The sequence below is a fragment of the Lampris incognitus genome, chromosome 3 (genome assembly GCF_029633865.1).
Source record: "Lampris incognitus isolate fLamInc1 chromosome 3, fLamInc1.hap2, whole genome shotgun sequence".
In the NCBI taxonomy this organism is placed as follows: domain Eukaryota; kingdom Metazoa; phylum Chordata; class Actinopteri; order Lampriformes; family Lampridae; genus Lampris; species Lampris incognitus.
In genome coordinates, this window is record NC_079213.1 from 69,260,685 (window position 1) to 69,283,173 (window position 22,489).

The 22,489-nt window shown below is 44.7% G+C and overlaps 1 protein-coding gene across 1 annotated transcript; it reads right to left on the reverse strand.

The window, feature by feature from the left end:
• On the reverse strand, window positions 1–22,476 carry mfsd12b (major facilitator superfamily domain containing 12b). The gene is given in 11 exon segments (XM_056276782.1): window positions 1–136; window positions 623–717; window positions 1,156–1,329; window positions 1,531–1,623; window positions 1,727–1,819; window positions 2,023–2,069; window positions 2,108–2,209; window positions 2,212–2,333; window positions 3,275–3,485; window positions 22,202–22,239; window positions 22,241–22,476. Coding segments are annotated over 11 exon segments (1,347 nt in total).
• Between the last annotated feature and the right edge of the window lie 13 nt (window positions 22,477–22,489).

The following is a 22,489-nucleotide window of genomic DNA, read 5'->3' on the forward strand; positions in this document are numbered from 1 at the left end:
CTAATTCCGTCGTATCCTGATTGGCCAGATTAAAATTGTGAAAAGGGAAACTGCTGCTGCCACAGCCACGCCGCCGATTACTATCAACATGATGTCACGATAGAACCAGACACAATCTGGACAGCATGTCTCTGAGCTAAGAAAGAGGAAAACAGAAAGGAGAAGTTGGATGAACAATTCTCAGACTTTGGCAGAAAATGCACATCACTATCGTGGGTATGTTTTAACTCCTGGATCACAAGCTTTAATGTGCAGAGAGTAAAGCCAGGTAAAGGTAAAACCAGTGATAAATTGATGGATTTAATCAACTATGCAGTGATATATTATCATAACCTTGTAGCATCTGGTCTTACAAGGGACTAAAGGATCAGCAGACTGACTGGAAAAGATAACAGTGGCCATAGGATATCCTGTTTAGGAATCCCATATCCTGTATTCTGACTAGTGAATGGAAACCTTTCTTTTGGTGATAAGTGGCCACAGCAGATAGTGCCAGCATTCAGATTCTTACCTGCCTCCTTTCTTTGACAACCTCATTTTGCTTTGGGCTATAATGTGAATTAAAGGGAAATGAAAGACTTGAGATGTTTTGAACATAAGGGGGTCTCGGTCAGACTCTCACCTGCACAGCCACATGCCCTGGATTAGGATGACCCCTACGCCGTTTGCCACCTTATCAGTGAGGCTCATCGATCCATACACAAAGGCCCCGCTTTGCTGATGGGTGAGGATAAAACATGACTGGCTTATTAAAAACTGACAACCAACAACTGTTACATCAGTCGATAAATCCGTATTTTCTACTAAGACGTTACGCTATCTTGAGGTGACATGTGATATTTGCCCTCACATGTTGCACGTTATGTATTTTTACGCCTCAGAGTTTCCAATTAACCGGTCTTAAATGGTACTACTTTATCACATTGTACAGTTCAATAACAAGTGATTAATATGAATGTTGATTTTGGAGAACCTCAATCGTTTTTATGTTGCAATGGCATTCTTTCCTAATGAGTAGACAGGTTAGAAAAAACTCCACATTTTGCTTTCGAGTCAACCCATTGTAAAGTTCGAATAAACAAGTCGAAATCTCCTTTGGTAAAGCTTGCTACAAAGAGAGATCCGACAGAGGTAGACTAGTTCCCCTCAGCCTACCGTCTGCTCCCCTATGAGCTTGGCCGTCATGGACAGAGACATGACCAGGATGGTGGCACAACCAGCCCCCAGCAGCACCGCAGCCCCATAAATCCTCCCCTGTCCCATGTCACTGTCCGCAAACACCCAAAAGGCGAAGCCAAACACCAACAAAAGGCCTGCAAAATAGGTCATCTAGGAAAAAATATAGAAAAGTCAGCATAAAATCTAAATTGCTACATACCGAGGGATATGATGTATTAATCATGTAACACCCCCACATATATGCATAATACTTCAATAAGCAATGGACTGTATTGATTATGTGATAACAAATCCAATTACAGCCATTGAAATCCCTTGTGCAAAAGAAGTCATGAAATATGAGACACTCACATTTATGCCTATGAATTTGCTGATTGGTTTCATGACAAATGAGCACATAAAACCACTGACAAACATCACCAATGGTATGATGGCAATGTAGTTCTGCGGGAAGAGAGGGTAGGAAAGGACAATCCATTACATTTCAACATAGTATCACAAACACAGGACGCTAAGATGTGTGTGGATACCAATAGTGTGGCCCTACCTTTGGTAGTAATAGTGAGTTGGTGAGGTACATAGAGATGTAGGTCTGGGACATGTTAACTATTAGTCTAGTGCACATGTACAGGAAAGCCACCTGGACCAAAAGGAAATAAAGCCAAGATTGTTAGTAACAGCATCACATGGTTTTACAAAAAGTCCAACTCCTATAGAAAACAAGCTCCGTTATTCGATATGTTAAGGGGCAATTGATTGAGTGGGAGTGTTTCATTCTGAGGAGGAAAAAAAAGGAAGAAGTTTAAGCACCAGGATGTCACCTGGTATAGGTTAATCCATCACCTGGTAGAAGGAGGGCTCCTTTAGCCAGCGCGTCCATTGAAGTACAGTCGGAGAGGATAAATGAGTAGGAGAGGAGAGGAGAGGAGGGGCTGCCCCTCTCTCTCTGAGGCTGAGGGCTCCTCCTTAGCTGCCGTCCTCTCCTTAGTACCCATATGAAATATCAGTGAGAACAGTGCCCCAATACCTGGGGCACTGTCCCCTGGCCCAGGTTATCTGTGATGGACGAGTCAAGACTACGCTGTCTCTGAAAGTGAAAGAGCAGCCATGCCAGGGCATACACAGTGATATTGGCCACAACGGTGAAGGCATACCTGTGACAGGAGGAACATGTAATGTAAGCTTTTGGTCTGTCTGAGCTATTGCTCTGCTGTGACTCGACTGGTAATTTCCTGCCATTATTTTTTCCTGCACAAGTAAAATAGCCCATGTGCTGGGTGTGGTGCTCTGCACTAGCTGACCGCAGCGAATTCCACTATTTGGTTGTCATTTCTCCTTGTTGCAGAGTCTTTGACTTTTGACATTATGATACTGGATGCTCCGACGGTTGCAAGGGCAGGACAGAGTAACAGAGAGTAGCTGGGAACGTGGGGAGATGGGGGAAGAGAATATTGTGTAAATTTTCAGAATGAAATCCTCTTTCAAATATAGAGCAACTTTTATGCGATGATAAAGTGGTGTGATGACATAGGGATATACGCTATGGGCTACATGCGTCTGAAGCAATAAACCCACCCATTCTTGCTTACAAACACTTTTTTTTCAACCACATTGATTGGAATGTCTTGCTACAAAGGGATGATCAAGTGTGTAATCATCCCCGATCACCTGTGATGACCGTGGCACGTCATGTTGCTGCCTCCTGCCCTGTGAAAAGCAAGGGCTGACTGCAAATATAGGACAGTCTATTTGACAGTAGCATCATCATAGTTTGAAACATATTCATGGAATTATTTCATACAGGAGGATTTGCAGGCATTGTTGCAGCACCAATCTGCTGCCACTCTCAGTACAGAAAGATTTAGACTTGATATGACACTCCATTTTGCAACAAGGATATTGCTGAATGACAACTATTGTTGACCTTTTATATGTTGTGCATGACATTTTTTTAAAAAATCTGGCATCACAACGCAACTCGTTGAGCAACAACCATGTTTCTTTTCCTTTTTTTTCCAACATTGCTCTCAGGCAAAAACAAAGGCCACACTCGTCTGTCAAAATGCGGTAAGTAGTCCACCTAACATGACTTCACCTGTAGGCAGTGAGCTCCACCTTGGCATTCTCACTGGACACCAACTCTGGGATGAGGGAGAGGTGGGAGATCTGGGTTGCCGCCCAGCCAAACTGGAAAATGATGATGAATGGTGAGAAGTATGTGAGCTGGGCCCACTGGGCGGTGTTGGCATCACAGGCCAGGCATGGAGTGAAGATAAAGGGGAAAGAAACAAACACGCACAGCGTCCCTGGAAAGGGGGGGTAAGATGGAATTTAAAGTGTATATTTTTCAATAGAAAACAATGAGGTGATTCTGAGGCGGACTAATGTCAATGATTATGGAATGCAGTCAGTGGTAGGTATAGCTTAATCATTATAGATATTTGGCATTTGTTTTAAGAAACCTTAACTCTGATAAAACACATTCATTTACAGTGTAAGTCAAGTTTATTTGTATGGCCCCAAATCACAAGGTGCAACTGTATGCGCTTCATCAGTGCTAAGCTTAATACCTTGTTCCCCAAGTACACGGGTATTTTTTGAACACGTAGCTTTTTCTTTGAGTTTTGGCCTTTTCTCCACACGCAAGCTGCCACGGGCGTAACATATTTATTATGGGCCCTGGTGCAAGCAACCCTCGTAGACCCCCCCCCCCCCGTCTCTCTCACTCGCTCACACACACACACCACCACCACCATAGGTGGGTTTAGCAAGTAATTTTAGTAATTTATTTGTATAGCACCTTTCACAGATTTACAATCACAAAGTGCTTCACAGCATAAAATATAACCAATAAAATAGAAATATTGTAGCAAATTCGGGAGGCAGTGCGCTTAAGCATATCAGCTCCTTCACGCCTCAGGGCGCCTACGCTTCCGATGGCCTTACGGTCGTTGCTCCATCTCACTTCTGACACCAATGTAGCGCATTCGGGGGACAACGCAACCACAGGAACTGCCGCGGCCGTGAAGCGAACCTGTATCACCCGCACCGCAGGAGACATCGCTAACCGCTCGACTAAAGGGTCAGACCCGCTAGCTAGCGGCCAGCGTGTCTTCTTATCCATGCACGTTACAATATCAAAGTAACAGACAAAGTTAGACTATGCCGAATTTTCTTCTCGCCCATCGCCATCAATTATACTGCTCTTTAAGAAAAATCCATCCAATTTCTGGAGTTTTGCTGTTCTTTCCTTTTTTTCCCTGCTCTCCTTACTCTTTTTACATCCACTTTAATGTGTGTAACTCATGCTTGCTTGCTTGATTTTATTTTTCTAACGTTACTTAGGTAGGCTAGATAGGTAAATGATATTGCGCGCGCTAAACAAGCTATCATCACATGCTCAAAACAGACACGTAACATTGGACTAGGACAATGCATGCAGAAATATTGACGGGCGGGGGGTCCAAGATGGCGGCGTAGTGTTCGGTTTACTGCAGAACCCGCTCTGTCTTGAAAACTTTTTAAAAGCAACAAAACGAACTTTCAGGATAAAAAATTGAAACCACATGTGATGGCAAAAAATCTGGGCTCAGATAAGAGAAAAATTACGACTCCCAGTTCTTCTCCATCCAAACGTTTTGGCAAGAGACAAAACATGGAAACCGACGCCGCAGAAAACATCATTTGCTACGCTCAAGATGGCTATCAAAGAGCAAGGAGCTAGTAGCATTGGGAAAAGTATCAGTGACCTGCAGGTTACTGTTAACTTTATTTCTGAAGATCTCAAGGAGCTGAAAGGAAAGTTGACGCACACCGAAGCGAGAGTGAGTAAAGCAGAGGAAAAAATCCAAAACTTGGAAAGCAAGGTGCTGGAGCTGTCACGATACAAACGAAGATGGAACCTGCGACTTCACGGGCTAACTGAGGAAGACGGAGAAGACGTTCGCAGAAAGGTAATTGAAATCTGCCAAAACATGGCTCCTGACCACCGAGAGACATTCCCGGAGGTACTCGACTCAGTGCACAGGCTTGGGCAAAGACGTGAGTCTTCAGCGGCACCACTGCCCCGTGTAGTAATCATTCAATTCACTATGAGGCATTTTCGAGACATTATCTGGAAGACGGCGAAACGATCCGACTATTTGACGCCGCCCAGGAAGCTGCGCTTTAAGGAAGACCTTTCTCCCGAGGACCGAGAGAGGCGCAACCTATTGTGGCCACAGGTTGAGAAAGCACGAAAGGAGGGGAAGATTGCATACTTCGTGGGAGCCCGTGCGTTTGTGAACAGAAAGGAGATTCACTGAAGTGCCTTTCATCATGTAAGCCAAGATGACTCAGGATTTATTTTCCCTTATTCGTTTTATAAATATACAATATGCTGTTGTTGCTAAAAACACTTGTTATGTAATGACAGATTAGTTCTGTTCTCTCTGTAATTTACACACTTTTTCTCAGGGTGAAAAGTTAGTTACACTCAAAATTTCATCTTTGTCTTTTGTTTCTTTTAATGCTCGAGGATTAAGGGACAATACCAAAAGAAAAGCACTGCTATTATATGCTAAAAGCCTGAATACCGATTTTTGTTTGATACAAGAATCTCATTCTGAACCTAATGACATTAGATTCTGGAAATCCCAATGGGGAGAGGACTTGTGGATGTCTCATGGCACAAACCAATCCGCAGGAACTCTGACTTTGAAACACAAGTTTAAAGGGAAAGTTATCTCTTCACAGACAGATCCAAACGGTCACTTTATTTTGTTGGTTATTTCATTTAATGACCAGGTATTTTTATTGGGAAACGTTTATGGTTATAACAACAAACAGGAGAATATTACCTTAATGCATTCAGTAAATGCAAAAATTGATTCTACTACTACTACTTTCGGCTGCTCCCGTTAGGGGGTCGCCTCAGCAGATCATCCGTTTCCATTTCTTCCTGTCTTCTGCGTCTTCCTCTGTCACACCAGCCACCTGCATGTCTTCCCTCACCACATCCATAAACCTCCTCTTTGGCCTTCCTCTTCTCCTCTTCCCTGGCAGCTCCATATTCAGCATCCTTCTCCCAATATACTCAGCATCTCTCCTCCACACATGTCCAAGCCATCTCAATCTTGCCTCTCTTGCTTTGTCTCCAAACCGTCCAACCTGAGCGGTCCCTCTAATATAATCGTTCCTAATCCTGTCCTTCTTCATTACTCCCAGTGAAAATCTTAGCATCTTCAACTCTGCCACCTCCAGCTCCGCCTCCTGTCTTTTCGTCAGTGCCACTGTCTCCAAACCATATAACATAGCTGGTCTCACAACCATCTTGTAAACTTTCCCTTTAACTCTTGCTGATACCCTTCTGTCGCAAATCACTCCTGACACACTTCTCCACCCACTCCAACCTGCCTGCACTCTCTTTTTCACCTCTCTACTGCACTCCCCGTTACTTTGGACAGTTGACCCCAAGTATTTAAACTCAAATGCCTTTGTCACCTCCACTCCTTGCATCCTGACCATTCCACTGTCCTCTCTCTCATTCACGCATAGGTATTCCGTCTTGCTCCTACTGACTTTCATTCCTCTTCTCTCCAGTGCATACCTCCACCTCTCCAGGCTCTCCTCAACCTGCACCCTACTCTCGCTACAGATCACAATGTCATCCGCGAACATCATCGTCCATGGAGACTCCTGCCTGATCTTGTCCGTCAACCTGTCCATCACCATTGCAAACAAGAAAGGGCTAAGAGCCGATCCTTGATGTAATCCCACCTCCACCTTGAACCCATCTGTCATTCCAACCGCACACCTCACCACTTCCCTCATACGTATCCTGCACCACTCCTACATACTTCTCTGCAACTCCTGACTTCCTCATACAATACCAAACCTCCTCTCTCGGCACTCTGTCATAAGCTTTCTCTAAATCTACAAAGACACAATGCAACTCTTTCTGGCCTTCTCTATACTTCTCAATCAACATTCTCAAAGCAAACATCGCATCTGTGGTGCTCTTTCGTGGCATGAAACCATACTGCTGCTCGCTGATCGTCACCTCTCCTCTTAACCTAGCTTCTATTACTCTTTCCCAAATCTTCATGCTGTGGCTGATCAACTTTATACCTCTGTAGTTGTTACAGTTCTGCACATCGCCCTTGTTCTTGAAAATCGGTACCAGTATGCTTCTTCTCCACTCCTCAGGCATCCTCTCACTTTCCAGGATTGTGTTAAACAATCTAGTTAAAACCTCCACTGCCATCTCTCCTAAACATCTCCATGCCTCCACAGGTATGTCATCAGGACCAACTGCCTTTCCATTCTTCATCCTCTTCATAGCTGCCCTCACTTCCTCCTTGCTAATCCGCTGAACTTCCTGATTTACTATCCCTACATTGTGCTGCTAACTCTCAAACAAGCCCCGCAGCTGAGGCGAGGATGAACAGGACGTCACTCAATGGTCGAAAATTTCTTTATTTTTAACCAACAGGTTACGAACCTTGAAAAAGAAAACACACAAAATACAAACATACATCATTCAAGTACCCTCAACTCAAAGCTAATACACAATATAACTCACTCACTCTTGCAATCACTCACCAGTCCGTCCTCGTCCCGTCATACTAAAGAGTCCCCGCTCTGAAGCTGTATTAACTTTCTTGACGTCACCCCCAGAACGTAAATCAGCCAATCACAGCAGCTCCCTAACTGAGACCCCGGATGCACGCATTTCTCGCCAATAGAATTTCGCAATAAAAGTCCTTATCAAACACACAGAAATCACATACAATCGGAACTGGAATAAATCTCATTATTATTATCAATACTCAGATTCACTTATGTAACTAACAATTCAAACAATGTTACAATTTAACTACATGTAAACGAAATAACTTTCACAAGTTTGTACTTAAACTAAACAAAAATCTCTGACTAAACACAACTCAAATCCAACCACCCCATAGAAAGTAACACACCTCCCACTTGGTCTACTGAACTCTAGACCTAAGGAGACCACACTAATAATCACCGCTTTCTCTTTGGTGGTGTTTCTTCGGTCAACTCTTTAATTTCTTCTTTAAGTCTTTAACGACCCCGGAGCCAGGTCCCCCCGAAGAGGCACGGCCAGCATCACAGGGTCGCTCGCTGCCAGCAGGGTGCTTATCCATGCTCCATACGGAACCAGTGGCACTCCTGTCTCTCCTGTGGTCTGGACCCTTCCATAGCACAACAGTAGTCCTGACATCTCTTCTCTGATGACTACAAGCCTGTTCAATGTAGACTCAGGGAAAGCTACCCCCTCTTGGGCTGCCAAGCATAGGTCCCAAAAGGCAGCTCTGACCTCCCCCACATCGATAACTGGCTTGCCCACCTTCTCTCTCGAGTGCTTAGCCTCCCACTCTGCTCTCTCCATGGCTCTCCCGCGAATCATCCGTCTCTTAACAGCTCGGCGAACCCAACCGATCACCCCACAGAGCTTGGCCAAGCTACTGAACTTTTCAGGCTCAACCAGATCAACGATAGCTGCGCCCCAGAGCCTCTCCTTGTTTTCAATCTCAGCGGAGGTCGACTCTTCCTCCTTCACCGTGTGCACAGGAGCCTTGTCAGTCCCATCCAGACGCCCCTGGACAGGATTTGCCGTCTTCTTCCACTGGGTTCTAGTGAAAGCCACTGTGAATGCCCTCCGCTGGAGCTTACTCACAGCCTCTCTGGTGCTGGCCACCACCTCCGCCGCGGACTTCATGGGACACTCTTCTACCGGCCTCACTTGGAACTCAGGACCCTTTTGCCAAATGGAGCCCTCACCCAGGTCTTCTAGAGGACCTCCTCGGGTGATGAGGTCGGCGACGTTCAGATCTCCTGAGATCCACCAGTCAGCTACTGGCCCAGCCTTCTGAAACTCCCCAACCCTGTTCGCGAATAACGTCTGATACCCGTAACTCTCCCTCTGGATAGCTCCCAGGATAGTCTGGCTGTCTACGAAGTGGAACCATCTCTCCACCTCAAGTCGACCCTGCCTCTCCCAGAACCCTCTCAGCCTGGCAGCGAAGACGGCGCCGCAGAACTCTGCTTTGACCACGTCGCCCTTCTGGTCAAGGGGCGCCAGCTTGGCCTTTGACTCAACAAGGCGGATGTCCGCCTCTGTAGACGTCTCCCACCTCAGGTACAGAACAGCTCCGAAGGCGTCATCACTCCCATCTGAAAACGTGATGCCCCACGGCCTCCCCCTCCATCCAGGAAGCGATATTATGAACCCTACATAGGCCTCGCCAAAATCCCGTTTCTGGCTTTGTCACGTGTGCGCCACCGTAGCAACGCGAAAATATGTTGTTATGGGGTTAGCGCTCATCAAGGAAACGCTGTACACCCACAATTTAACCTGTCTAAGTTATCCACAATCAACATTAATATAATACCAATAACGTATCCAAGGAGCAGAGGCAGACCTTGTAACCTAAAATTGTTAGGTTAGTCAACTTAAGGCTATTCTTTCCCTCACAATCATAATTTCAACCCAATCGACAGATATGACTGCATGAAATGGCGAGTGGGTTCGAGATAGCAGTGTAAAGATGAGATTTGGACTGTGGCAAATCAATACGGTAACAACAGTGAATTATGACTGCCACAATATGGGGTAACATGGTGAGCAAAACAATCAAAACGAATATTTTCAAATGTTTTGTTGGTTCATCTTTAAATAAGTGTCAGCTTATTACACTACACTACTCTTAAAAAAATACTTGCACCTAACCTCGAGCTCTTTTGCTTTCTCCTCTGCAATCTGAGTGGGCTTGCAAATCTGACAGCAAAGAATATCTGCCATTTCTGTAAAGCAAAAGGAAGTAGGGGATGAGCAGACAGAAAGTGTGTGTGTGTGTGTGTGTGTGTGTGCGCGCGCGTGCGTGCGGGTCGAGAGAGAGAGGGGGCGAGAGAGATAGGAAGGGACTTATGGGTGTGCAGCGAGGGGAAGTTCATCTGGAGTGCGCGTTTTGGCATGTTAAACCTCACTTTCCTTCACAAAGTCAACTCTACTTGTGCAGTAAGTTAGCTAGCTGGTAAATAGTGAGATTGCTTTTTATACACAGGTAACAACTTACTGATCAGCTTTCTTAAATGTGAGAAAGTCTATTTATTAGATATATGTTCATTTTCAGACAACTAACGTTACTTACCTCCGTTCTGTTGTTGACAGCCACGCAGCGGAAATCCGGCGTCCGTTCGCGAGATTTGGGACAGGGTACGGGATTTTGGCGAGGGCTATGTAGGGTTCATAATATCGCATCCAGGAAGAGTAAGGCTCCTTTCGAAACTGATTTGACGAAGCCGCACATACTCTTCAAAAAGCTTGATGGCATCTGCCCAGAGGTCTGTCAGAAGGGGACTGTCCCACGTGTCTTTCTTGGAGTCTCCTCCCCCAGTCTCCTGGAAGGCTCTCCTTACCAAGATGGCCCCTCTCGCTTTGGCCGGGGTAGCTACACCAACAGGGTCGTAGAGCCCTGCTACCTGGCTTAGGAGCTCCCGTCTGGTCTGAGGGTTTAGCGTTTTCTCCTTGATCTCCTTCTCTGAGAGGTCGACCCCCGTCCTCATCTTCTGCTTTCTTTTGGAGAAGTTGATTGAAACCATCAGGAAGAGTCTGTCGCTGTCCACGTAGTATCCGACACCAAGAGCCATGTTGTCTTCCTGCCCTAGCTGGTTGGGCAACACCAGGGTTCCGGACTCTGGACTTGGGCTTTTAACAACCTGACTACCCTCGCACCTCCCACTTTGACCGGACCGAACCCACGGTTTGAGCGAGAAGCCTCCGGCCCAGAGTATCTCCTCCACTCCTCTTGTGATCTTGTCCAGCTTCCCTGGGTCATTGTGGGACGTGAAGATGTCGTCCACATAGCTTTCCTCTTCAAGCACTCTTCTCTCGTCGCTCATGTGAGAGAACCTGAGCAGTCTCGCGGTTTCCCTCATGGCCAACTGCGCTATGCATCCCGCTGGCCTGTCTCCAATCTTGACCCGAGTGATAGCGAAGTCTCTGATCTCTTCCTCGAGTGAGTCCCTCCAGAGGAACTGATGAAGGTGAACCTCTCTTTCGTTCAGCCACACAGAATTGTACATCTTCTTGATGTCTCCTATGGCCGCATGCTCTCCTGCTCTGAACCTGAGCAGAACCGCCCGGATTGGGTTTAGCACATCCGGACCCTTCAGCAGGATGTTGTTCATGCTCGTCCCTTTGAACTCTTGGCTACTGTTCCAGACGAGCCGCACTGGCGTGGTGACAGAGTGAGGGTTCGGTGCATTTAGGTGACTTACGTACCAAACTGGCCCTCTCCAACTGTTGATTGTGTCCTTCTTTAACTCGATGGCTGCTCCTCTTTCCACCATCTCGTGTACTTGGGCTGCGTAAGCAGCTCTCCACAATGGGTCCTTCATGAGGCGCTTTTCGGTTCTCAAGAATGTCGCTTCCACCACTTTCCTGTCATTTGGAAGTGAAGCCGGGTCTTCAGTCCAGGGGTATCCCGCGTTCCAGTGCGACGAGTCACTGTGGTCGTCAGTAGCCACATAGATCAGGCCTTCCTTGATCTTTTCTGGTTCCTTCCCTTCAGCTAGAGTCATTTCCTTCCCCCCTGGCTGGCATTTCCCGCACCGACATCCTCCACACTTCGGCTCACAGGCAGCTCCGATGCTGTCCCATTTCCACCACTCAAGAACTTCCTTGCTGGTTGTGGCCATGTTCCTGATCTCCTCACCACTCTCTTGCTCCAGGCCCAGCGTTTCCTCTCTGGAGCTATTTGGCTCTCTGGAAATCTCTTCGACCTTGATCACTTTTGCTCTCATTGAGCGTGCAAAATGTGTCTTTGAGTTGTGAATGGATACCTTCACCTCTTCGAACAGATCAGGGTGCGCTCCCCCCACAGTCTTGCCCAGTGGGCCGTCCCACAACACCAGGTCTCCCACTGTCTTCATCCGCTGCGGAGCAAGCCTACCCTCTCGGTGGCTGATTAAGAGTTCGATTTCCTTTGGCCTGACCAGTTCCTCTGTCTTGACCTCCGGGAAGAACTTCTTGAGCTGCCGCGGGCTAACGACATGGTCTGCTTGTGCGATCTCGTCCAGTCCATAACAGACGATCTGGTGGGGACTCCACTCATTCTCTGAAGTGCACATTCTGACTTTGAGCAAGTACCTTTTTGTCTGGACTCTTACTTTCATTCCACCAACTCCATGCACGACCAGCATTACCTTCTCTCCTTGCAGTCGGAGTCTGTTGGCGGCTTGGTGGGTAATGTAATTAGTGTCAGACGCAAGGTCCATCAGGGTCCCAATAGTTTGTCCTCCATTGGTTGTGACCTCCATGATCATCATAAGCACTGGATGCTCTGTCAAACCCCTTTCTTCAAGGAGACCATCACCGTTTGTGCTCGCTCTCATTGACGCTGTTGTCTTGTTGGTAAATGCCCTTATTACCCTTTCCGCTACTTCAGGGGAGACATCAGCTAGGGCCTTCTCTTGTTCTTTTGAGAGCCTTCCTGCCTTTGTGTCTCTCTTTCCCCCTTCTTGCTCTTCCCTCTTTTTCTCATCACTTTTGTGCCCTCCTTCCACGGAGCAAAAGAGGTAGTGGTGGTCTGAGCCGTCGCTTTTCTGGCAGCACTTCTTCTTGCAGAGGAACCTGTTACTACATTCTCCATCCGCACCATGGGATGCCAAGCATCTCCTGCAGGCTCCATTTCTTTCGATGACGTCTTTCTTTTCGGCTAGGCTGAGCCCTTTGAACTTCTCGCAGAAGAAGATCCTGCCTCCGTATTTCTCATCTCCACACACGCTGCACTCCTCTTTTGCCAAATTCCTCCCTGTGGCGCTTGTGAACGCCCTCCTTTCCGGTTTGCTCGATTTCTCAGGCTCTTCTGACACTCTTAACTGCTCCAGCCTTTCGAAAACCGCTTCTTGCTCCTTTAGGAACTTTAAGAGAGCATTAAAGCGACCATCAGCGGTGACACCGTTCTCGGGTTTGGTTTCGAATTTGAGCCAGTCCATCTTCACACTGTCAGGTAGTTTGCGCTCTATAGTTTCCATTGCCAGCGGATTCTTTATGGCATCAGTATTTCCGAGATCCGTCAGATCTGTCAGGGCCTTCTCCACAGCTTGAATCAGATCAATTGTCTTTCTTGGTTGGTTTCCTTTCACCGCTGGAAACTTCTCCAACTCCCTGATTATCTGAATCGCGATGGTAGTCTTGTTCCCAAACCGGTTCTCTAGGACCCTGAACATTTCTCCTGCAGTATCATAGCTCGAAAGTCTGAGGTCTTTGGCGATTTTTTCTTCCACGCTGTCTAGGAGCTGGAATTTTTTCACTTCCGGTGACTCTGACGGATCTCCCTGCCTCTGCAGACTTTCTCAGTCTCTTCGCCATCGGTGGAAGTCTCTCATGCAACTGCTGAACGTCGGTAGTCTTGTTGGTTGGAAGCGCACTCTCGGTTTGGCTGCTGCTTGCGCGCCTCCCGCTCCCAGGCTTGCCATACTGGCGCTATGTGCTTCCTCCCATGCTTTCCGCTGAGCCTTAGCTAGCTCAGCACGCTCTTCTTCGGCAGCTTCTGCCATCCTTTGCTGAGCTTCAGCAGCCTTTTTCCTGGCCTCCGCAGCCCTCTCCTCAGACTCGGCGCTAACTTCGGCAGCCTTTAGCCTGGCCTCAGCGGCTCTCTTCTCAGTCTCGGCGATCTCATCGGCCTCCTTTTTCCTGGCCCTGCCGAATTCTGCCAACCACCTGATCCAGAGCTCGTTTCTCTTGTCCTCCAGTACCCGAAGCCGCTTACTCATGTCGCACGTAACACCTTCAGGGATCCACTCTTCCCAGACAGCCAGCAGATTTTCTGCCTTGGCGATGAGACCTTCCAAGAGTGCGTTTTGCTCCTTACCGTTGCTGTAGGTTACTCCTTTCAGGCTGACTCCTTCAGCGCTTTCATAGCTTCTTTCTGCCCGTCCAATGGCAGATATTAGCTCGGTCTCCGCATATCTCGACCAAAGGCTGGACTTGACTGCCCGTCTCACCTCTTCAACTTTGAGCTCACACTCTCTGGTTACTCTCTCTATGTCTGCTTTGAGCTGCCCATCCAGTGCCTCCGCGTCATCGTTCGCTTCAGCTAGCAAGCCAGCCTCATAGTCATCATTTGCAGAAAGAACCCTTTTTGCATCATCAGAAAATGATTTCCACTCAACTTTCAGCTCATCTCGAACCATGGTTGTTGCCATTCTAAGGATGTAGTTGGCTCTTTTCGTGAACGCCGTCTTCACTTTGGTCCTCTCTTTCTTTAGTGATTCAATTTTTATTGATTTACCTTGGATGCTAAGCCCTGAGCGTACCTGTATCTCCTTTTCTAACTCAAAGTCTTTCGCCCTCTCTAGCTGCCTACACTAGCTCAGAATCTTCTGCCCTGACTAGCTCAGCCTGACTAGTCTTCAGCGGCGTTACCGGGCTCACCAGGGGTCCCCCCGGGGATACCGCCCAAAGTAGAAAACAACACAAATAAATAAAGTGGGGAAGGTCTCACCTTCCCCCGCCAGCTTGCTACCCAGGTACGCTCAAAACTAAGCTAAAGCTTAGGCAATTAATTTAGACGGCTGCTAAATGTGATCACTGGCATCAGCAGGTAGCTGTTTAGTTAACCAGCTCCTATTCTACTGGCTGGGCTAGCTTTCCTTGCTAGCTCACGTCAGCTTTTGTTATGGTAATTACGTTAGCTTCCGATGCTAACTCACGTTAGCTTTCCCTTGCTAACTCTCATAATTGCTAGCTAGCACACTAGCTTCATAGCCTACTAGCTGTGCTTACTTTAGCTAGCAGCGGTAGCTTCCTAAACTGCTAGCTGAGCCCTTACGTTAGTTAGCTACACGGACCTGAGCTAGCATGCTAGCTACAAACAGGTACGTCATTGAAAGGGAAATTTCACCACCTGCTCGCTGACCCTAGTGGCCTTATGTGCGGGTTTATTACGTTTACACCAACAACATGGATACCACAACCTTTCTCGTCCAGGCGACGGTTCAGCAACTCTTCTGCCGTCGTGGTGGTTCGTAACTGTGCTGCTAACTCTCAAACAAGCCCCGCAGCTGAGGCGAGGATGAACAGGACGTCACTCAATGGTCGAAAATTTCTTTATTTTTAACCAACAGGTTACGAACCTTGAAAAAGAAAACACACAAAATACAAACATACATCATTCAAGTACCCTCAACTCAAAGCTAACACACAATATAACTCACTCACTCTTGCAATCACTCACCAGTCCGTCCTCGTCCCGTCATACTAAAGAGTCCCCGCTCTGAAGCTGTATTAACTTTCTTGACGTCACCCCCAGAACGTAAATCAGCCAATCACAGCAGCTCCCTAACTGAGACCCCGGATGCATGCATTTCTCGCCAATAGAAATTCGCAATAAAAGTCCTTATCAAGCACACAGAAATCACATACAATCGGAACTGGAATAAATCTCATTATTATTATCAATACTCAGATTCACTTATGTAACTAACAATTCAAACAATGTTACAATTTAACTACATGTAAACGAAATAACTTTCACAAGTTTGTACTTAAACTAAACAAAAATCTCTGACTAAACACAACTCAAATCCAACCACCCCATAGAAAGTAACACATTCATCATCCAACCTTCTCTCTCTCTCATTTTCTTCATTCATCAGCCCCTCAAAGTATTCCTTCCACCTTCTTAGCACACTCTCCTCGCTTGTCAGCACATTTCCATCTCTATCCTTGATCGCCCTAACTTGCTGCACATCCTTTGCAGCTTGGTCCCTCTGTCTAGCCAATCGGTACAAGTCCTTTTCTCCTTCCTTAGTGTCTAATCTGTCATACAACTCACCATACGCCTTTTCCTTTGCCTTTGCTCCCTCTCTCTTTGCTTTATGCTGCATCTCCTTGTACTCCTGTCTACTTTCTTCATCTCTCTGACTATCCCACTTCTTCCTTGCCAACCTTTTCCTCTGTATAATTTGCTGTACTTCCTCATTCCACCACCAAGTCTCCTTGTCGTCCTTCCTCTGTCCTGATGACACACCAAGTACCTTCCTAGCTGTCTCCCTCACTATTTCTGCAGTGGTTTTCCAGCCGTCTGGCAACTCTTCACTACCACCCAGTGCCTGCCTGAACTCCACACAACAGTCTTCCTTCTTCAACTTCCACCATTTGATCTTCGGCTGTGTCTTCACTCGCTTCCTCTTCTTGGTCTCCAAAGTCATCCTACAGACCACCATCCGATGCTGCCTAGCTACGCTCTCCCCTGTCACCACCTTGCAGTCTCCAATCCCTTTTAGATGGTGCCTTCTACATAAGATATAGTCCACCTGTGTGCACTTTCCTCCACTCTTGTACGTCACCCTGTGTTCCTCCCTCTTCTTGAAATATGTATTCACCACAGCCATTTCCATCCTTTTCGCAAAATCGACCACCATCTGTCCTTCCACATTTCTCTTCTTGACTCCATACCTTCCCATCACCTCCTCATCACCTCTGTTCCCTTCACCAACATGTCCATTGAAGTCCGCTCCAATCACCACTCTCTCCTCCTTGGGTACCCTCTCCACCATGTCGTCCAACTCATTCCAGAATTCTTCTTTTTCATCCATCTCACACCCAACTTGTGGGGCATATGCGCTGATAACATTCAGCAATAAACCTTCAATTTCCAGCTTCATACTCATCACTCTGTCTGACACTCTCTTCACCTCCAGCACGCTCTTGACATACTCTTCCTTCAGAATTACCCCTACCCCATTTTTCCTCCCATTCACACCATGGTAGAAGAGTTTGAACCCACCTCCGATACTCCTGGCCTTACTCCCCTTCCACCTGGTCTCTTGCACACACAGTATGCCTACCTTTCTTCTTTCCATCATGTCAGCCAGCTCTCTCCCTTTACCAGTCATAGTGCCAACATTCAAAGTTCCAACTCTCACCTCCACATGCCTACCCTTCCTCCTCTCTAGCTGCCTCTGGACATGCTTTCCCCCTCTCCTTCTCCTTCGCCCAACAGTAGCATAGTTTCCACCGACACCCTGCTGGTTAACAGTACCGGTGGCGGTCGTTGGTAACCCGGGCCTCGACCGATCCGGTATGTAAGTCTTATTTATGATCCGCATATTTGATTTGGCAAAGATTTTACGCCGGATGCCCTTCCTGACGCAACCCTCCCCATTTGTCCGGGCTTGGGACCGGCACTAAGGATGCACTGGCTTGTGCATCCTCAGTGGCTGGGTTAAATGCAAAAATTGATTCTATAATAAGTAAATTTGCAGATCTAAAGATCATATTCGGAGGAGACTGGAATCATTCAATTAATGATATGTTAGATAGATGGCCAAATAAAAGTAATACAAATAATAGTTATTTGTTAGATTTTATAAATGAAAGAGATCTGATTGATATTTGGAGGTATAAGAATCCTACAGTTAAAGAATTTACGTGGAAGAACAGGTCAGGGTCATTACAGTCTCATATTGACTATTGGTTGATTTCTGATCCATTATCTGAACATGTCTCTTCAGTTAAAATGTTACCAACACCCTTGACGGATCATAAAACTATCTTTTTGGAGCTGTATATGTCTACCAGTCATCAAACTAAAAGAGTCGACTTATATTGGAAATTAAATAATTCTCTTTTATTGAATGAATCTTTGGTAAAGGAGATTAAAATAAAAACAGATGAATGCTGGGATAAGGCATGTGCTGAAAATATGTATGGCAAAAATTGGGAGTTCATGAAATTTGAATTAAGGTCCCTTATAATGAAAAGAGGAGCTGAAATAGTTAAAAACAGAAAAAAAGAATCAGAAATGATCTCTGAAATTATTGTTTTATCATCACAGCCACTTGAAAATTTATCAGAGAATAACAAGAACAGACTTCAAATTCTACAATTAAAATTAGATAATCTATATATTCACAAGGCAAAAGGAGCCTTTGTGCGCTCTAGGAGGAGATGGCTTGAGGAGGGAGAGCAAAACTCCAGCTATTTCTTCAAATAAGAGAAACGACATAATACACTTTGCAGCATGACCAAACTCTGTTCAGATGGTGTCATCACACAAGACCCTAAAAAGATTTCTGAGACATGTGAACTATTTTATAAAGACTTATATGTCTAAACATAACAAATGACATGGAAAGTTTCTTCAACTCTTTAGGTAATATTGAGAGCATCAACAATGCTAATAAAGATTTGTGTGATGCCCCCATCACAACATTGGATGTTGAGGATGCTATTAAAAAAATGAAACTCAATAAGAGTCCTGGGAATGACGGATTAACCTCAGAGTTATATAAATGTTTCTCCAAGGACTTATCACGCTTTTTACATAAAGTATACGTATATGGAAAGCATTGCTAATGAAAAGCTCCCTCCTTCATTGTCTCAGGGGTTGATCACTTTGATTCCCAAACCGCAAAAAGACTATTTGTTTTTAGATAATTGGAGACCTATTTCACTCTTGAACAATGACTACAAGATAATTGCTATGTGTTTGGCTAAAAAATTGAAAAGTACACTTAATGACATTATTGATGAAACACAGTCTGGTTTCATGACTTGTAGACACATAACAAACAACATAAGACTGGTGATTGATATCTTGGATCATTCAGAATGAATTACAGATAACAGCGTCATTCTTTTTTTAGATTTTTATAAAGCTTTTGATTCCATTGAACACAAATTCATATTTAAAGCACTTGACATTTTTGGTTTTGGGAATATGTTTAAAAAATCTGTCAAAGCGTTATATGCAGGTGCAAATAGTTCAATCAAACTCCCATATGGCACTACTAAAAGATTTAACTTAAATCGTGGAATCCGTCAAGGTTGTCCGATCTCGGCATATCTCTTCCTTCTTCCTATGCAATTACTCTCCATTCATTTCAAAAACAGTGATGTATTGGGTCTCTCTATTGTTGGCAGAACACTGTCTATCACTCAACTTGCAGATGATACAAAACTTTTTTTAAAGGATAAATTTCAAGTTGATAAAGCAATCAAAGTCATTAACTCCTTCTCAATGGCCTCCGGCCTTAAACTGAACATTTCAAAATGTGAGCTTCTTCCTGTTAATAGTTGCACAGATACTATTATTTCTGGGATCCCTGTGAAGCATAAGGTTAAATATCTTGGTATTATAATTGAAAAAGACCAAAGCTCTAGACTATCTGAAAATTTTAATCCACTTATAGCTTCAGTCCAACAGAGGTTTAACCTTTGGCTTCAAAGAGGTTTGTCTATTACTGGAAGATCCTTGGTAGCTAAAGTTGAAGGCCTCGCCAGACTTATATATGCAGCTATGGCACTTGATGTCTCAAAAGACATATGCACTAAAATTGACAGAATATTATTTGAATTTATCTGGAAAAAAAGAATACATTATATTCAGAAGAATGTCATGATAAATAAGTTATGTTCTGGTGGGATTAATTCTTTAGACTTCACCTCCTTAAACTCTTCTTTTAAAGTCAAATGGATCAAACTTTTCTTAAAAAATTCCAACTCAATCTGGAATTTTATTACTGCCCATATATTTAATTCCCTTGGAGGAATGCATTTTCTCCTAAGGTGCAATTACAATATTTATAAATTACCGATAAAACTGTCCAACTTTCATAGTCAACGTTTGTTATCCTGGTCAGTGATGTACTCACACAATTTTTCTCCCCATAAATATTTCATTTGGAACAATCAAGATATTAGGTTTAAGAACAAATCTTTATATATTAAGAGATGGGTTGATAATAAAATCTTACTTGTTAGTCAATTACTGAATGCCAATGGTCAGCTTTTCACTTATGAAGAATTTCTTTCTGTATATGGTTTCCCTGTTACACCAAGAGAATATTCTATTGTATTTGATGCAATACCAGATGGAGTTAGAAGGTTATTTTTGTCTGCTCCTAAAGGTAAAAGTTGTACTATTCCAGGTTTAACTCCTGATGACATATATATTGGTAACTTGTGTCCTTTATTAAGTGATAAAGCCACTAATCAATGCATTAGAAATATTATTCAGAGAGACATTGTTTCTAAACCTGCAGCCGTTTTCTACTGGAATAATATTTATAATGACATAGATTGGAGGAACGCTTGGATTTTATCATGAAAATATTGTATTACAAATAAGGTACGAGAAGTTACATTTAAACTGCTTCACAGATGTTATCCAGTCAAGTCCCTTCTTGTAAAATACAAGATTAATATTGACACACTCTGTTCCTTTTGTGGCAATGTGGATGAAACCATATGTCATTTATTTTGGGATTGTACCTACTCTCATGTTTTTTGGATTGATCTAAATAATCTCATAAATAACAAAATTGACTCTTCTTGTAAACTGAACATCCAACATGTTTTATTTGGTCTGTCACAAAATGAGGAAATAAGTTCAGAAAAAATGTATATTATCAACCTTCTATTAATATTTGCTAAATTTCATATTCATTGTACCAAATTTGCACACGAGCGTCCAAACATTAGTGTGTTCAAAGCACTTCTTTCATCCTATTTAGGATCTTTAAAATAATGTATGAATCCTAAAGCCAACAAAACCAGAAGACTATGTGAAGAATATAATTTAACTTAAATCCTGTATCTCGAGCTTTTTTATTTTGTCTTTATCTTTTTTTATGGATATGTAAATTTTAATTGTGGAATAATTTATATTTTTGTAACTACTTTTTGTCCTATTGTGATGTAATATTTTCTTGTTTATATGTTTTGTTCAATAAAGAAAAAAAAAGAAATATTGACGGCCCCCCCTAGCGACGGCCCTGGTGCCACTGCACGGGCTGCACCACCTATATTTACGCCAGTGCAAGCTGCGTTTTAGGTCACTGAAAGGGGACCTTAAGGAAAACTCCTTCCAGGGTGAAGATTTTCCAGGAACTCCCGTTTTCAGTGTTGACGTGTAGACAAGAGAAAACAGTTTTTGGCTTGTTGGCTTGTTTTCAGGCTTGGCCAACATGATTTTCGGGTTAGGGTTATATCGCCACCTGTCGGTTTGGCATTCTCTTGACAGCGCATTCATTGTGCACGCATTTTTGCGTTTTCATTTGAACGGAGATGTTTTGTTTATTTTTTTAACAGCGCTTGTATGGACGATTTTTTTTGTAAGAACGAAGGAGGGTTAAAGCCCATCCATCCATTATCCAAACCGCTTATCCTGCTCTCAGCGTCGCGGGGTTAGGTAGGTTAGTTCGTTAGGTAACGTTTTATATACTTAGCTGGCTTGCTAGCATTGGGAAGCAGTATCTACGCACAAGCAACAGTGATATTTCATCTAAAATACACAATTACCAGTTTTTACCAAGGGAAATCGTAGTTATTTTAAGTAAACCTAGTTCATCCGGTAGCTCAGGTTAGCTAGGCTAGCTATCGCCATAGCAACGAAATACGCCCGATGAGATTTTGCGTCACTTCGGTCCGTGGCTCCGTCCCATCTAGCCACAACCGGGTCGCGGGGATGCTGGAGCCCAGAGCCCTAGAAAGAGAGAGTTGCGTCAATGAGGGGTCAGAACGCGAGAGGGTCACGTGGTTCGTGTAGCCGCCGAATAGTTCCAAACGAAGCTTGGCGGGTCATTTAAATGAACCGCTTAGCCGCGATTTCTGGTAACTACTAACCAATATTTTCAGATTTTTACATTTATATATATAGATATATTCCAACGTGACACATATTCTATGCGCACTGTTTCGAACTATCCGGGGATCCCATGATCCGCCATTGCTGTTAAATAATTGGCCCATTGACGTCTACGGAGTTGACGTAACTGTCTTTCTAGGGGTCTGCTGGAGCCCATCTATCCCAGCAGTCATTTGGGCGGCAGGTGGAGACACGCTGGACAGGGGAGGGGAAAACCCCCGTTTTCAAAAATACCCGTGTACGTGTGGACTTGGCACAAGTGACATGAGCGTTAAGGTAAAGACGACTGGATAATACAGTGCTGTGCACTACCCCCCCCTTCAGTACAACAGAGGCTACGTTCCCTCAATACTTACCCAACAAATGCCAAGTTTTCCTCTTTCCGTATCCAGAGTCCCGGCGTCTGGTCCGATTCATATCCTATTAAGGGCGTGCAAACCCCGTCTGCTATTTGTCCAATAAGCAACAACACGCCCGCAAAGGTACTCTGGAAGCCCAGCACGGAGTGGTAGTAGACCAGCAGATAGGTGAACCACAGCGAGGCGCACAGGTCGTTGAAAAAATGTCCCACCGCGAAACACACACGCCTGGAGACGGGCAAAGACCGACCAGCAGACACACATTGCTCCATGACCGGTTAAATC